We start from the raw sequence: 18,478 nt of genomic DNA on the forward strand, positions 1-18,478 counted from the left end.
CTGTGGAGGGCGCTGTGTTGTGGGGGATCTGTGGAGGGCGCTGTGTTGTGGGGGATCTGTGGAGGGCGCTGTGTTGTGGGGGATCTGTGGAGGGCGCTGTGTTGTGGGGGATCTGTGGAGGGCGCTGTGTTGTGGGGGATCTGTGGAGGGCGCTGTGTTGTGGGGGATCTGTGGAGGGCGCTGTGTTGTGGGGGATCTGTGGAGGGCGCTGTGTTGTGGGGGATCTGTGGAGGGCGCTGTGTTGTGGGGGATCTGTGGAGGGCGCTGTGTTGTGGGGGATCTGTGGAGGGCGCTGTGTTGTGGGGGATCTGTGGAGGGCGCTGGGTTGTGGGGGATCTGTGGAGGGCGCTGTGTTGTGGGGGATCTGTGGAGGGCGCTGTGTTGTGGGGGATCTGTGGAGGGCGCTGTGTTGTGGGGGATCTGTGGAGGGCGCTGTGTTGTGGGGGATCTGTGGAGGACACATAGGGCCATGAGGGGGGCCAGCTTAAGACATATAGCATCTTATGCTGGTCCCCCTCATGTGTCCTAAACTGGGCACAAAACTGCCTTTGCGTGTAAAGTGTTTTACTAGTGTGTGTGTGGGTGAAACAATCTCTCTCCTAACAGGTCCGGCCTCTGTACTCACTATGAATGCAATGCACTGCAGCGAGCGGCAGCGAGGTGGCCAGCCGGCGCGTGACTGACGTCACTTAGTAACGCTCCTGCTTCCTGAAGTGGGAGGAGCGTTACTAAGTGACATCAGTCACGCGCCGGCCGGCCACCTCGCTGCCGCTCGCTGCAGTGCATTGCATTCATAGTGAGTACAGAGGCCGGACCTGTTAGGAGAGAGATTGTTTCACCCACACACACACTAGTAAAACACTTTACACGCAAAAGGCAGTTATGTGCGCGGGGCCCCTTTATATATAATCGCGGCATTTTCGGGTCGGCCAAATCGCCATATCGCATTTGCCGATTATCGCGATTCGATTATTTTTTTGATTTATCGTGCAGCCCTAGCTTCTACCACTTCGTTTGCCCCTATTTAGCTTTCAGACACTAGTGATCCGCTAGTGTCTGCTGTACCAAACAATCCTAATCTAACAGTTTTTTGTCCAGCCGTTTTGCTGAACTTATGGATATGCTAATGAGCCTCTAGGTGCTATGCGGGCATCTTTTCAGCACCTAGAGGCTCCGTCTACCTTCACATAATGCCGCCTAGCACGTCCCTCCAGCACGCCCATCTCTGATGGAATCCAATCCTCCCTCTGTTCCAGCCGTCCACGGAGATGTCTGAGCAGGCAGCGGTCAGACATTCACTGCGCCTGCGCCGATTACAGACACGCACAGCGCAGGCGCGAGATTTCGTACGGCTGGAACAGAGGGAGGATCGGCTTCCATCAGAGATGGGCGTGCTGGAGGGACGCGCTGGGCGGCATTATGTGAAGGTAGACGGAGCCTCTAGGTGCTGAAAAGACGCCCGCATAGCACCTAGAGGCTCATTAGCATATCCATAAAAGTTCTTTTTTTTAGCAAAACGGCTGGACAAAAAAACTGTTAGATTAGGATTGTTTGGTACAGCAGACACTAGCAGATCGCTAGTGTCTGAAAGCTAAATAGGGGCAAACGAAGTGGTAGAAGCCCTTTAAGCTCCAAATTCTGTGATTGGTCTCTGAAAAGGAGTTTAGACAACCCCTTTAAGTAAACAGTCTGGTTTCTAGAGACACGATGCCTAACAACCACCATCTTTTCAAGGAAGTTGCCAGGCACATCATCCATAGCAACCAGTCAGTCTCAGATCACTCAAAGCAGTATTACCACTCAAATGAAGGCAGACGAGCAAAAGTCCTTCTTCTACTGCTGTATTTGTAGAAGTAAATTTGGAAGCCATGTATCGGAGACACTTTGGGACCAGAACAGGTCTGCACTGGGAATATCCTCCCAAACCTCCATACAATGACCAAATAATACTCAGAATTACCGGTTACGCACGTCTTGTGGCTCATTTACACAAAGCAATTTTCATTCAACATGAATAAAAACGAGCGATTTTAACAATAACCTGCCAATATCAATGCAATCACTGAATCGGGATGGACACCTATTTCCAGAAACGGTGCTTATCCCATGGGAAGCACACCTAGGACAGGTAGGTGATAAATGTACGGGGGGGATACACTGCTGAGCACACGGCGCAGTCAAGTTTTTTTTGTCCGCGATCATTTATGGACTGTTTTTAATTTTGCCCTTTCTTTAGCATTCAATTAACTTCAAATACTGACACGTGGTAAAACGTGTTAAACATATACAGCAAGCGGCTGATCAGAGGTCAGCAGCGGAATGCGGGTGGGCATGTTTTGCATGCAGTCAACCACACGTACAAAATAGGGCTGCAACGAGTACTCGATTAATTCGACACAAAAAAATCCTTGATGCATATTTTTTGCATCGAGGATTCGTTTGTGTCACGTGACCATGGAGCGGGAGTGAAGTGCTTAACCCCTTAAGGACACAGGACGTACCGGTACGCCCTATTTCCCGAGTCCTTAAGGACACAGGACGTACCGGTACGACCTGACTTAAAATCGGGATTCCGGCGCCGCGGGGGTTAATCGGAACGGGACACCGGCTGAAATCATTCAGCCGGCATCCCGTAACAACGTGGGGGGGGGGGGGGTCAATTCAGACCTGCGGTTTTCTCCGTTTCCGGTCCATTCGGGTGTCCTGTGACCCGATGAACCGGAAAAAGACTGCGATCGGTGGCGTAATTATACACCACCAATCGCAGTCCGAGGATTTGGAGAGGCGGTGCTGGCCCTGGTGCTGAACGCCGCTGTCCAGGGTGCTGATTGGTGCAGGGGAGAGAGGCGCGAGATTCAAACTTCCTGCGCTCCTCTCTCCCCTCCTCTTCCTGTCCAGCACCCTGACCGTGCAGCATCGTCCAGCACCAGCTCCTGTGTCCCCCTAATCGCCCTCCATCACCCTCCTGCACCCATCGCCACCCAGGTAGGTTAGAGTCAGTGAGGGAGAGGCACCGTTAGGCAGGGAAAAGTAAGTTAGGAAAAAAAAAAGAAAAAGTACTTTTATTCCTAACTTCCATCTATCCATCTAACCCTAACCCAGACCTCCCCCCTGCCACTTGCCCCCCACCCCCCACCAGCCTGGTATAAACAAAACCAGTCCTGCAAAATCTGCCTTCCAAAACCCATATGGTGTTCCCCTCCTTCTATGTGCTACCGTTCGGCCAAACAGTAGTTTACGACCACATATGGGGTGTTTCTGCAAACTACAGAATCAGGGCAACCCATTTTGAGTGTTGTTTGGCAGTTAACCCTTGTTTTACTCCTGGAAAAAATTGATTATATTGGAAAATTTTCCAAAAAATAGAAATTTCTAAATTGTTTCTCCATCTGCCATTAACTCTTGTGGAAGACCTAAAGGGTTAATAAAGTTTGAAAAAACAGTTTTGAATACCTTGAGGGGTGTAGTTTCTAGAATTTTTGGGAGGTTTCTATTATCTAAGCCTCACAATATGACTTCAAACCTGAACTGGTCCATAAAAAGTGGGATTTTGAAGATTTCTGAAACATGAAGTAGACATATGGGGAATATAAAGTCATCACAACTTTTGGGGGTATTACAGAAGTAGAGAAACTGAAACTTTGAAATTTGCTAATTTTTCTAAATTTTTGGTAAAAATTGTATTTTTTTTATGCAAACAAATTAACTTTTTTGACCCAATTTTAGCAGTGTCATGAAGTACAATAGGTGACGAAAAAACAATCTCAGAACGGCCTGGGTAAGTCAAAGCGTTTTAAAGTTATGAGCACTTAAAGTGACACTGGTCAGATTTGCAAAAAATGGCCTGGTCCTTAAGGTGAAAATGAGCCTGGTCCTTAAGGGGTTAATATTACTCCCGCTGCGCTCGGAATACTCACTTTTCCAGCCGGGGGCCTCCGGACATTCTACAGCACGTCCATGGTCCCACGCTGCAATGACCTCCTGACGTACGCACGCCGTGACCTGACGCGCTGTGTGACATCAGGCACAGAGCAGCGCGTAACCATGGAGTGTCGGCGGCGCCCCTCCTGAAAAGGAGGTGCGCAGCAGTTCCTTGGTGACAGGGGGGGGGGGGGGGAACCGCCAGAGCGCAATGTGATGGGGTCCGGTTGCAAGCATTATAGGATATGGCGCATCGCCGTGCAGGAGCGGGATGAGCACCCGCCCGACATCCCGCACAACGACCCCCTCAGATGATCAGAGGTTGTGTTTGCATTTCCTTACACATTACACTTCTTCCTCCAAGGTGTGTCCTGTAATGAAACCGCCCGGGTCTATAGGTGTATGTGGGCGTTCCCCCACCAACAACCCTTCAGAGCTGCCGCAAACATCGGCTTTAATTATAGGGTCATAATCGTCCAGCCCTAGTACCATAAATAATATGTCTAGAGATGAGCGAATTTCCGGTTATGAAATTAGTTTGTGATTCGTTTACTGGTAAAAGGTAAATTGCGTTATGGATTCTGTTACCACGGACCATAACGCAATTCTATGACAGAATGCATAAGGGAACGCCTTTAGAGGCATTCCGTTATTCATTCTGTCATAATAGAAGTCTATGGGCTGCAAAACGAATCCGTCCCGTTTCCGTTCTGCAGGGGAATTCACCTTTTACCAGTAAGTGAAGTGTGAACGAATTTCAAAATATGAAATTCGTTCATCTCTAAATAAGTCCACTATATTGTACGGATTTTTATTATCGGTACGCCAGATAGTGTTCCGTGATATTTACTAAACAAAAAGTATGAAATATCACAAAACAGTATTAGGTATCTGTGGTAATAACCCGTACAATATAGTGAACATATTATTTGTGGTGATTGGTAAACAGTGTGCATAAAAATACAGGGGGAGGCGCAAGGTTTGCCTGTATGGAGCAGGGGAGAGCTGAAGGCACTGGGGTGGGGGGAACGGAGCTGAAGGCACTGGGGTAGGGGGAACGGAGCTGAAGGCACTGGGGTAGGGGGAACGGAGCTGAAGGCACTGGGGTAGGGGGAACGGAGCTGAAGGCACTGGGGTAGGGGGAACGGAGCTGAAGGCACTGGGGTAGGGGGAACGGAGCTGAAGGCACTGGGGTAGGGGGAACGGAGCTGAAGGCACTGGGGTAGGGGGAACGGAGCTGAAGGCACTGGGGTAGGGGGAACGGAGCTGAAGGCACTGGGGTAGGGGGAACGGAGCTGAAGGCACTGGGTGAACTGATGTACTTAGGCTGATCTCAGAGGGGGGGAACGAAGGGTGTTGGGGACTGATGGCAGAGGGTCTGATGAGTTTTTATAAAGGAGAACAGTCTATGAATTCATTTTTTCTTATTAAATTACTCGATTAATCGTAAAACTAATTGGTAGAATACTCGATTTCTCAAATAATCGTTTGCTGCAGCCCCTAGTACAGCAGGTACAATCAACACAACTTGGAAAGTGCCAGGTCTGTCTCAGAAACCTATTTCCTCACCGACTTCTATTGGGAAATGAGATGCTATAATTTCCAACCGCAGCTTGAGTGGACATGTGGTCGTACCCCCAATAGATCCATGCCCCCTGTACCTTCTAACTGCATGACGCACTGAAGGGAGTAGGAGTAGAGCAGTGGGCATGCTTGACCCCTGACAATCCATTCAATGTCTGCGGTACGAATGGCAATGCATTTGTGCACTGAAAAGAAACAGGGACTCAGGACCCCTGTTCTAAAGATCGGTGTGGCCCCCTACACCATGGCCCCCATGGATCAGACATTTAGGATAGGCAATATTTTTCTTGGAGTAAACCCTTTAGACAGTAGGGCAGAGGTCAGCAACCTTCCAGCTGCTGTATAAGTACAACTCCCAGCATGCACACTCGCTTGACTGTTCTTGTAACTGCCATAGAAGTGAATGGAGCATGCTGGGAGTTGTCTTTCCAGAGCTGCCGTGCCGGAGGTTGCTGATCCCTGCAGTAACATATATGCCACAGGTGAATAGGAATCTTAAAAGGTTTCTCCAAAATGTAAAAAAATTGCAGGAACTAGGATTTGCTTGGCAAATCTCTCGCCACTCCGGTGGTCTCTGAAGGTCTCTGTTAACCATCCTGCCTCAATGACATGCCAACTGTGTGCCCATGACTGCTGCAGCCAATCAATGTCCTTAGCGGTCTTGTGCCATACATGCATGCACCACCTGAAGACAGCGACTGTCCATAGTGGTCAAATGCACACGGTTAGGACATCATCACCAGCAAGATCACTGGATTGGCAGAGGATTTCCCAGGTCAGTAATTATTTTATCAAATTTCCTGCTTATTTTTTTTAGAACATTCTTAAAATACAGGGCGGTTCAAAAAGGCCAGTGCAAAGGTAAAGGACTGGGGTTAATAAATTCTGAAAACCGAAAGCTATGCTGTGATTGGTTAATCTGGGCAACAAAGTCAGTTTTCTTGTACAGAGTCTTCAGAAATCTGTCCCTCTAGTCCAGGCATGCTCAACCTGCGGCCCTCCAGCTGTTGCAAAACTACAACTCCCAGCATGCCCAAAAAGCCTACAGCAGGGCATTGTAGGAGTTGTAGTTTTACAACAGCTGGAGCGCTGCAGGTTGAGCATGCCTGCTCTAGTCAGTTTAAAAAGGTTTTCCCAGATCTTCATACTAATGACCTATCCTCTAGATAGGTAATCAGTATCTGATTGCTAGGGGTCCAACACCCAGGACCCCCGCCGATCAGCTGAGTGAGAAGGCACTGACGCTCGCAGTAACTACAAGTGCCACAAACCATGATATGAGGCATCTTGCGACAACGTCTGAGTTGTAAGCCTTACAGATGACAAATACTTAAAGGGAACCTGTCACCGGGATTTTGTGTATAGAGCTGAGGACATGGGTTGCTAGATGGCCGCTAGCACATCCACAATACCCAGTCCCCATAGCTCTGTGTGCTTTTATTGTGTAAAAAAAAAACAACGATTTGATACATATGCAAATTAACCTGAGATGAGTCCTGTACGTGAGATGAGTCAGGGACAGGACTCATCTCAGGTTAATTTGCATATGTATCAAATCAGTTTTTTTTACACAATAAAAGCACACAGAGCTATGGGGACTGGGTATTGTGGATGTGCTAGCGGCCATCTAGCAACCCATGTCCTCAGCTCTATACCCAAAATCCTGATGACAGGTTCCCTTTAAGGAGCTGAAATTGGACAACAAATGGAAACACCATGGGCCAGATTTATCATGACTGACAGCTCACTCCACTTTAACATATGGCTAAAGTCAGTTTTAGCCAAGATTTATGATCGGCCCTTTAAGGCTACTTTCACACTTGCGCTTGATCGGATCCGTTCTGAACGGATCCGATCATATTAATGCAGACGGAGGCTCCGTTCAGTACGGATCCGTCTGCATTAATAACTTAGAAACATTTCTAAGTGTGCAAGATGCCTGAGCGGATCCGTTCAGACTTTCAATGTAAAGTCAATGGGGGACGGATCCGCTTGAAGATTGAGCCATATGGTGTCATCTTCAAGCGGATCCGTTCCCATTGACTTACATTGTAAGTCTGGACGGATCAGCAGGGCCAGGCGGACAGCTGAACGCTGCAAGCAGCGTTCAGCTGTCCGCCCGGCCGTGTGCGGAGGCGAGCGGAGCGGAGGCTGAACGCCGCCAGACTGATGCAGTCTGAGCGGATCCGCTCCATTCAGACTGCATCAGGGCTGGACGGAGGCGTTCGGGTCCGCTCGTGAGCTCCTTCAAATGGAGCTCACGAGCGGACCGACGAACGCAAGTGTGAAAGTAGCCTAAGACTGTAATAAATGTGGTTTGACGGTAGCAGTTTATCCGTCAGTAAGCACCTTTACAAAAGTCGCACATCTTTACGAAAAAGTTGCACGTTTTTATGAAAAAGTCGCATGTTCTATTAAAAAGTCTCATAAGATAAGCATGGTCCTCACTGGAGTGAAATTGCGACTTTTTTGCGACTTTTTAAATAGTCCCAATAGTAAATCTGTCTAGAGATTCATTTACATAAGAAAACACGCCCACTTTCAGAAAACTGGCGAGCATAGTGCAGAGCAGAAAAAAGTCGCAAATTTTTGCGCAATTTAAGCGATTGCGCAAAAATTTGTGACTTTTTCACTCCATTATTCTGACTTGAGCTAAAGATAAATCTGGCCCCATGTCTTTTGCATTGACTTGCAGGGCCGACTAGAAGAGCACGAATTCGATGACCGGCTGGTGTTCAATGATGAGGCTACCTGTCACCTCAGTGAGAAGGTCCATAGCCACAACATTAGTATCTGGGGCTGAGAAAGCCCACGTGCCCTTATCGAGCACATGAGGGACCTATCCGAAATCTTCTCTTTTTTGCCAAGGATACGGTCACTGGCCAGTCCTAAATGGAAATGTTAAAGGGAATCTGCCACCTAGTTTGAGCATATTAAACTGTTAACATTGCAATGTTCACTAAGCTACCTTCATTCCAGCAAGGGTCTTCTTTCTTTTATTCATGTTGTCATGTTTTTCAGATATGCTAATGAACCTTCACGGTGCCCAGAGGGGCGTTATTCCTCTCCTCTAGTGCCCAGTAACGCCCCCTGCAGTGCCCAGCCCGCCTTTATTTCAAGCCCAGCATTCCTCCTCATAAATAAATTTACTCCCATAGTCGAGCCGAACCGCGCCTCCCCCTCCGCTACGTCATATAATTTATTCTACAGACGAACCTTGCGTCCTCCTTTCTTGCCCATGAAATCTCGCGCAGCATCGCCGACTACCTGCGCCTGTCCCATCCTACGGCTCCTGAGGGCAACAGCGCTCTGATTACGTCACTGGGCTCGGCGCATGCCCAGTGACACTATTGAGGCTGGTTCGGCTCGACTTTGGGAGTAAATTAATTTATTTATGAGGAGGTGTGCTGGGTTTGAAATAAAGGCGGGCTGGGCACTGCAGGGGGGCGTTACTGGGCACTAGAGGAGAGAAATAACGCCCCTCTGGGCACCTTAAAGGTTCATTAGCATAACCAAAAATTGCTTTTTTATCTAAATGACAACATACAGACGTGGACAAAATTGTTGGTACCCTTTGGTCAATGAAAGAAAAAGTCACAATGGTCACAGAAATAACTTTAATCTGACAAAAGTAATAATAAATTAAAATTCTATAAATGTTAACCAATGAAAGTCAGACATTGTTTTTCAACCATGCTTCAACAGAATTATGTAAAAAAATAAACTCATGAAACAGGCATGGACAAAAATGATGGTACCCCTAACTTAATATTTTGTTGCGCAACCTTTTGAGGCAATCACTGCAATCAAACGCTTCCTGTAACTGTCAATGAGACATCTGCACCTCTCAGCAGGTATTTTGGCCCACTCCTCATGAGCAAACTGCTCCAGTTGTGTCCGGTTTGAAGGGTGCCTTTTCCAGACTGCATGTTTCAGCTCCTTCCAAAGATGCTCAATAGGATTGAGGTCAGGGCTCATAGAAGGCCACTTTAGAATAGTCCAATTTTTTCCTCTTAGCCATTCTTGGGTGTTTTTAGCGGTGTGTTTTGGGTCATTGTCCTGTTGCAAGACCCATGACCTGCGACTGAGACCAAGCTTTCTGACACTGGCTAGTACATTTCTCTCTAGAATTCCTTGATAGTCTTGAGATTTCATTGTACCCTGCACAGATTCAAGACACCCTGTGCCAGACGCAGCAAAGCAGCCCCAGAACATAACAGAGCCTCCTCCATGTTTCACAGTAGGGACAGTGTTCTTTTCTTGATATGCTTCATTTTTTCGTCTGTGAACATACAGCTGATGTGCCTTGGCAAAAACTTCGATTTTTGTCTCATCTGTCCACAGGACATTCTCCCAGAAGCTTTGTGGCTTGTCAACATGTAGTTTGGCATATTCCAGTCTTGCTTTTTTATGATTCGTTTTCAACAATGGTGTCCTCCTTGGTCGTCTCCCATGTAGTCCACTTTGGCTCAAACAACGACGGATGGTGCGATCTGACACTGATGTTCCTTGAGCATGAAGTTCACCTTGAATCTCTTTAGAAGTCTTTCTAGGCTCTTTTGTTACCATTCGGATTATCCGTCTCTTAGATTTGTCATCAATTTTCCTCCTGCGGCCACGTCCAGGGAGGTTGGCTACAGTCCCATGGATCTTAAACTTATGAATAATATGTGCAACTGTACTCACAGGAACATCTAGTTGCTTGGAGATGGTCTTATAGCCTTTACCTTTAACATGCTTGTCTATAATTTTCTTTCTGATCTCTTGAGACAGCTCTTTCCTTTGCTTCCTCTGGTCCATGTCGAGTGTGGTACACACCATATCACCAAACAACACAGTGATTACCTGGAGCCATATATATAGGCCCAATGGCTGATTACAAGGTTGTAGACACCTGTGATGCTAATTAGTGGACACACCTTGAATTAACATGTCCCTTTGGTCACATTATGTTCTGTGTTTTCTAGGGGTACCATCATTTTTGTCCATGCCTGTTTCATGAGTTTATTTTTTTACATAATTCTGTTGAAGCATGGTTGAAAAACAATGTCTGACTTTCATTGGTTAACATTTATAGAATTTTAATTTATTATTACTTTTGTCAGATTAAAGTTATTTCTGTGACCATTGTGACTTTTTCTTTCATTGACCAAAGGGTACCAACAATTTTGTCCACGTCTGTAAATACAAGAAAGAAGACCCTTGCTGGAATGAAGGTAGTTTAGTGAACATTGCAATGTTAACAGTTTAAGGCTACTTTCACACTAGCGTTTGGGGCTCCGCTTGCGAGTTCCGTTTGAAGGCTCTCACAAGCGGCCCCGAACGGATCCGTATGGCCCTAATGCATTCTGAGTGGATGCGGATCCGCTCAGAATGCATCAGTCTGGCACCGTTTGGCCTCCGCTCGGCTCAGCAGGCGGACACCCGAACGCTGCTTGCAGCGTTTTGGTGTCCGCCTGGCCGTGCGGAGCCAAACGGATCCGTCCAGACTTACAATGCAAGTCAATGGGGACGGATCCGTTTGAAGTTGACACAATATGGCTCAATTTCAAACAGATCCGTCCCCCACTGACTTTCAATGTAAAGTCTGGACGGATCAGTCTGACTAACTTTCAGACTTAAAATTTTTTGTCAAATATAATGCAGACGGATCCGTTCTGAACGAATCCCATCGTCTGCATTATAGGAGCGGATCCGTCTGGGCGGACACCAGACGGATCCGCTCCGAACGCAAGTGTGAAAGTAGCCTAATATGCTTAAACTAGGTGACAGATTCCCTTTAAGGGAATGGCTTATGCCAAAGACAGAAGATCTGTCAACATAGTCTATCACAGGGGTAGGCAACCTCTGGCACTCCAGCTGTTAGGAAATTACAACTCCCAGCATGCATACTTCTCCTCAGAACTGTCATAGTTTCACAACGGCTGGAGTGCTGAAGGTTGCTGACCCCTGGTCTATCTGCATGCCCATTTCTAGTTGGATGTTCAGCGATACCTGAATAAGACTCCACCAGAACATTGGAAGGGCCTCCACTCTCACCAGATCGAACACCCCCTGACTTCTTTCTGTGGGATTGCATTAAGAACTCAGTGGGGGGGAAAATGTATCAAAACTGGTGGTCATGAAAAACTGGCTATAACGGAATATAACAGACTAAGGACAGAACCCATTAGGCCTCTTGCGCACAGCCGTTGTGGTTTAGTTCCATGCATTGGGGACCGCAATTTGTGGTCCCCAATGCACGGGCAACGTCCATGCGGCGGCCAGGACGGATCCAGACCCATTCAACTTGAATGAGTCCGTTCCGCAAAAATATAGAACAAGTTCTATTTTTTTGCGGAACGGACGCACAGATTGGAACCCCACAGAAGCACTCCGTAGTGCTTCCGTGGAGTTCCGTTCCGGACCGCATCTCCAGATTTGCGGACCGGTTCAAGTAAATGGGTCCGCATCAGTGATGCGGAATGCATATGGCTGGTGCCCAGTGTATTGCGGAACCGCCGTATGCAGCCCGCAATACGGTCACGGAACCACAACGGCCGCGTGCAAGAGGCCTTAGAGGCATTGCGTTTTGATCCATCTTAAAAGAGTTTAATGGGCACTAATAGCAGTTCCGTCTTTTTCCGTTAGAACAATATAACGGAATATACAACGCATATGTGAACGCACCCTTATCTGCAACCTTTCATTTTTCACATCTCCTTTGGGAAAAGAAAGATGGAATCTGGCTGGTTGCTATGGGCAACTAAACCAGTTTTCCTTAATCTACCCCAGTGGATCTGCCCAGTCACATTACCTGAACGACCTGAGACGACACCAATGAAAAATGGAGTCCGTCTCCGAGTATATGCTGGCACGGGTCTGGACTACCGCCTTGACATCTCCCGTGTCGCCAATGGAGCTCACATCAAGCCAATGTGTACATAAAACACGGACAGACAGTAGGGGTCGTTACTAACATTTTTTTTACCAAGTTTTGGCGTAAAAAAAAGTCACAAGACCCACCTTTACGAATATCGCCCCACTCCTCCACTGTAGTTTCTACACCAGGCGCACGGACCGCTCAAGGGGCACCAAATTTACCAAAATTAGGCGCATCCTTGAGCAACGCGGCAATCGGCATAAACCGGTGAATAAATGTGCGTTTCTTTCTCTCCGTTATGAATATGGAGGCCATCATTCTGCACCACCCTGTGCATGGGTAAGATAAGGTGGCATGACCAGGGGGTGAAACAGGTCAGTGACTAGGGGACTGGTCCTCCATGAGGTCTCCCTGGCACCACAGCATGAGCTCCGCTGCACCTGCTATGGCAACACTTCCTCATCCTCCTCCATGCCATGCAGCCTGTACCTTGCCAACGCCCTGCCTGGCATCTGGAGCAGCGGAGCCGCTGTACCGTGCGTATAACGGGGAGCTGTCCCCATCACCGCCGTACACCGAGGGGCTGACCGCCGCCTCCCTCACACATGACGGCACAGTGCACACACACACACACACATATATGTACGACCACCGCCCGCAGCCCCCCGCACACCCCGGGCACACACTCACCATCTGCAGCGCTATCTCAGTAGCCGCCATGGTCAATCCCTCACAGAAACTGCACAGGAAACCTACAAAGAGAAACTGTTACAATCTGGGCGCTACCAAGTGCTGGAGGAGGGGGAGGCGCCCTCCACACATCCCTCCGCTCATTGTAACTGGAGCAGGTGTAACCTCAGTAATAGCCATGAGAACAGGAGGTAATGAGGTGGAGGCACCCCCCTCCTGTGTGTTGTGTTACCGTGTGCTGTGAGGGGCTGCCAGGCAGAATGAGGGGATATGGGCTCCTATCTGGAGTCAGTGGACTCTTCCTCTTTTCATTGAAATGTCATTAAGATTTGACTAGTGTGAATGTGAAGCAGTGAGGATCTGAGGAGGATGGGCTGCGGGCTGCACTGGGGTGAGGGGCATGTGGGTATTGGTTAGGTGGTCACTTTTGTTGTCTGGGCACCATATTCCACATCACACTGGGCAGTAATAATAGCATGTCTACCTTGTACCACTGTATTACTGCAACCCTTATCACTAAGAGATACGTATCTGCTGATAGACTGGCGCAGGATGGCATAATTGGTTCATAGATATTATGGGATTCAGTCACGTCCCCTATTAAAAGGGTTGTCCAACGAAAAAATATTCTACATTTCTCAAACAAGCACCTGAATCGGAAGACTTTTGTAATTGCATGTAATTAAAAATGTAGCACAGCCACAATAAAATGTATCTGTATAGCGCCACCTGCTGTTTTTAAAAAAAAATTCTTAGTCCTTCTCAAAGAGATGGCCGCACATGCTCAGTTTCCTCCTGCTGCCTCCTGAGCTGTGATAGGGAGAGAACTACAGCCGAATGGACACACCCCTGAGCTGCAGCAGAATGGACACTCCCCTGAGCTGCAGCAGAATGGACACTCCCCTGAGCTGCAGCAGAATGGACACACCCCTGAGCAGCAGCAGAATGGACACTCCCCTGAGCTGCAGCAGAATGGACACACCCCTGAGCTGCAGCAGAATGGACACTCCCCTGAGCTGCAGCAGAATGGACACTCCCCTGAGCTGCAGCAGAATGGACACTCCCCTGAGCTGCAGCAGAATGGACACACCCCTGAGCTGCAGCAGAATGGACACTCCCCTGAGCTGCAGCAGAATGGACACACCCCTGAGCTGCAGCAGAATGGACACTCCCCTGAGCTGCAGCAGAATGGACACGCCCCTGAGCTGCAGCAGAATGTACACACCCCTGAGCTGCAGCAGAATGGACACACCCCTGAGCTGCAGCAGAATGGACACTCCCCTGAGCTGCAGCAGAATGGACACTCCCCTGAGCTGCAGCAGAATGGACACTCCCCTGAGCTGCAGCAGAATGGACACACCCCTGAGCTGCAGCAGAATGGACACTCCCCTGAGCTGCAGCAGAATGGACACACCCCTGAGCTGCAGCAGAATTGACACTCCCCTGAGCTGCAGCAGAATGGACACACCCCTGAGCTGCAGCAGAATGGACACTCCCCTGAGCTGCAGCAGAATGGACACGCCCATGAGCTGCAGCAGAATGGACACACCCCTGAGCTGCAGCAGAATGGACACTTCCCTGAGCTGCAGCAGAATGGACACACCCCTGAGCTGCAGCAGAATGGAAACTCCCCTGAGCTGCAGCAGAATGGACACACCCCTGAGCTGCAGCAGAATTGACACACCCCTGAGCTGCAGCAGAATGGACACACCCCTGAGCTGCAGCAGAATGGACACTCCCCTGAGCTGCAGCAGAATGGACACGCCCCTGAGCTGCAGCAGAATGGACACACCCCTGAGCTGCAAGCTTGATACACTGACGAGCAAAAGGGTAACAATGTTTTGAACTTTTGACTTTCAGACTCCATATCTCACCTTCCACTACAGCTTCGAACGTGAGACTATCATCTTTTTATAGACAATCATCTTGGCTATCTCATACATAAATTGGACTTGCAACCAGTGGCGGATTATAATCGGGGAGTTTGGGTCTGTAGCCCTGGGCCTGGCATCGCAGGGGGGGCCAACGCTGGCCCGAACACCCACATACTGCAGACGGGCATAGGAGCACATAGTTCCCTGCCCCACCACCTATCACCGCTAGTGGGTTCAGGCCTAGTAGGTCTGAGGCCTATGTGGTGGTAAAAGCGCAGCGTGCATGCGCGCCTGCCTCACCATTCCAGACACAGGTAAGTATAGTATTAGCTTTTTTTGTGTGTGTGTTTCTGTGTCAACCTTGGGGGGCAGAGGAAGACATATTACTGCAGGGACAGTGGGGCAAATATTTCAATGCGGGCAAATTACTTAATCGGGGGCAGTGTGAGGGCAAATTACCTAATGGATGGCGAGGTGGGGGCAAATTACTTATTGAAGGGTAGTGGGGCAAATTACTTAATGGAGAGCAGTGTGGGGGCAAATTACTTGATGGGGCAAATTATTTAATGAAGGGCAGTGTGGGGGGCAAATTACTTCATGGAGGGCAGTGTGGGGGAAAATTACTTGATGGGGACAGTGTGGGGGCAAATTACCTAATGGAGGGCAGTGTGGGGGAAAATTACTTAATGAAGGGCAGTGTGGGGGCATATTACTTAGTTAAGGGCAGTGTGTGGGCAAATTACTTAATAGTGAGCAGTGTGGGGGCAAATTACTTGATGGGGGCAGTGTGGGGGAAATTACTTAATGAAGGGTAGTGTGGGGGCAAATTACTTAATGGAGAGCAGTGTGGGGGAAAATTACTTGAGGGGGAAAATTATTTAATGAAGGGCAGTGTGGGGGGAAATTACTTAATGGAGGGCAGTGTGGGGGCAAATTACTTGATGGGGGGCAGTGTGGGGGGCAAATTACTTAATAAAGGGTAGTGTAGGGAAAAATTCGTTAATGGAGGGCAGTGTGAGGGCAAACTACTTGATGGGGGCAGTGTAGGGGGCATATTACTTAATGGGGCAGTTTGGGGGGTTATTGATGGGGCAGTGTGGGGGAAAATTACTTTGTGGGGGCAAACTACTACATGGGGAACAGTGTGGGGTAAATTACTATATAGGGGTAGTGTGGGGGAAATTACTATATGGGGCAGTGAGGGGGAAATTACTATATGGGGCAGTGAGGGGGAAATTACTATATGGGGCAGTGAGGGGGAAATTACTATATGGGGCAGTGAGGGGGAAATTACTATATGGGGCAGTGAGGGGGAAATTACTATATGGGGGTAGTGTGGGGGAAATTACTATATGGGGCAGTGAGGGGGAAATTACTATATGGGGGTAGTGTGGGGAAATTACTGTGTGGGGGAGGAAACTGCTGCTATGGGCAACTAAGCCAGTTGCACTTTACACCAGTTTGATAAATGACCCCAATTATGAGAACTCTAACGTGTCTGTGTAACAAACTCTGTAGAGACGATATGCGGGTGAAAGAATTAGTTATGGCGGTCTGGGTCATACGGAGGAGAAGAGGAAAGAGGAGATCTACATGACAGGAGAAGTCACTGGATGTAACAGGTTGTATTCCCCTATATGTAGAGCTGGCTCACTACTGTGACCTGCGTCTCATCTTCTCCTCCAAGTCTTTTTTATTATAATCATATGTATTTTAAATTTGGCAACTAAATATTGTATTTGTCACCTGCAGTCCTATGTAACAGCCCATATAACAGTGATAACTTTCTGTGTGCAGATAATGTAGTGAATGTTCCATGCAGTCCTATGTAACACCCCACATAACACAATAATTCAGTGTTATGTGGGGTGTTACATAGGACTTCAGGTAACATCTATGACATCTGTACTCTGAGAGTTATGAGATGGTGGGGGGTCCGAATCCTGGCACCCCCACAAATCCGCTGTTTGAGGAGACTGCGATGTCCCAGTGAGCGCCGCAGCCTCTTTGCTCGTTACCAAGCACAGTTCTGTCCATTTGATAGCACTGTGCTTGGTTTTACAGCTCAGACCCAATCACTCAGATGGGACAGAGCTGCACCTAGGCCATGTGAACGATGAATGTGATGTCTTATGGCCTAGGAAGAGACTGTGGCACTTTTTAGCATATGATTAGTTCTCACATTCCCTAATAGCTCAGTGTGTTGTTAGATGATTCCCAAGCGAAGGGTCACTGGCTCGAATTCAGGAGCAGCCATGAAGAAGATTTCCCAAGAAAAGAGAAACAGCATCATCCACCTCATCGATTGTGGTATCTCGGCCAAGAAAATTGCCAAACTGCATCATGTGAGTGCCATGACAGCTGGAAGAATACGAAAAGAAGTTCGTCCATCTATTCCAAGGCCAAGAGGTGGACGTCCAGGTAAAATATCAGAGTCAACAAGTCGGCTTATCACAAGGTCTATCAGTTCTGGTGCGACAAACTCGGCAGTGGAGTTGGCTCGTATACTTCATAATAGTGAGATCACAGACATCCATGCAAGCACCGTGCCTCGAGCATTACACAAGTCTGGAATGGTGGGCTGAAAAAATTGAAGAAGCCTCAACTTCAATATAGTCATACGAAGCTTCGGCTCAAAAAAGTATGAACAGTTGAAGATTGGAAACGGGTGATTTGGAGTAATGAGATGAAAGTCAGTAGACTGGGCTCTGATGGGTGCAAATGGATCTGGAAGAGACAAGGGAAAAGGGGGCTAACAGATCAAGAAATTAAAGGAACTGTTCAGTGGAGGAGGCCTGATGACATTTGGAAGAAGGTGTTGGATACTTGACCAGGATCAATGGTGGTCTTAATGCTGAGCTAAATGTCAGTATCCTACAAGACAAGTTACTTCGTACACTCAAGTACTATGGGTATGAAAAAGATGACATAGTGTTCCAGCAGGTCAACAACCCGAAGCATTGGCAAATAAATGGTTCAATGACAATGAAGTAGAGGTGCTGGATTGGCCCCCACAGTCCCCAGACCTCAACCCAATTAAACACTCGTGGTGTCACGACCATGGTCATGGTCGTGACTCCTGAACTGTAGGCTGTTGCCTGCGGTTTGGTTTGGTTGTTCAACCACAGGTGAGGGCCGCTACTATGTTGCCTCACTTGTGGTTGCCGCGGGCAACAAGTTGTTATTTTGTATCTCGCAGCATAGCAGCCTGAGCTGGTGCTAGGCAGCTTGCTGCAAAGTGCATGCGGTTGCACCTGGCAACCTGTCTTTGTTAGGTGTGTCTTTTGTATGTCTGGTGTGCACAGGGTTTTAGTTATGTGTGCACTTTCCCCTTTAAGTGGCTTCCATCCCTTGCCTGGTGTAGGAAGGGTTAACTCCCTCTTTGTGTGAACACTGGGTGTGTCTGTGTGTGGGTGTGGCTACAGGGGCTATTTAAAGGGACTCTGTCATCAGATTTGTGCCCTATAAGCTAAACATATGGCCATGTCGGTGCTAATAACATGAATCCTAAACTGCCCTTATTAAACCTGCTTGTGGCTCTATTAGC

The 18,478-nt window shown here is 48.2% G+C and overlaps 1 protein-coding gene across 6 annotated transcripts in view; it reads right to left on the reverse strand.

Annotated features, from left to right (window-relative positions):
* Positions 1-13,131, reverse strand: part of SEPTIN6 (septin 6) — a 106,352-nt gene extending 93,221 nt beyond the window's left edge. For 5 of the 6 annotated variants that reach the window (XR_006391197.1, XM_044305277.1, XM_044305274.1 and 2 more), the window contains exon 1: positions 13,058-13,131. Coding sequence is in view for 5 of the 6 variants with exons in the window: in XM_044305277.1 (XP_044161212.1) it covers positions 13,058-13,087 (30 nt within the window). In the remaining variant the exon portion in view is untranslated. Of the gene's footprint in view, positions 1-11,499; positions 11,539-13,057 lie in introns of those variants that run through there. The other variant, XM_044305275.1, reaches the window with a different exon arrangement.
* Positions 13,132-18,478: the final 5,347 nt, after the last annotated feature.

Source organism: Bufo gargarizans, chromosome 9 (assembly GCF_014858855.1).
Source record: "Bufo gargarizans isolate SCDJY-AF-19 chromosome 9, ASM1485885v1, whole genome shotgun sequence".
NCBI classification, from domain to species: domain Eukaryota; kingdom Metazoa; phylum Chordata; class Amphibia; order Anura; family Bufonidae; genus Bufo; species Bufo gargarizans.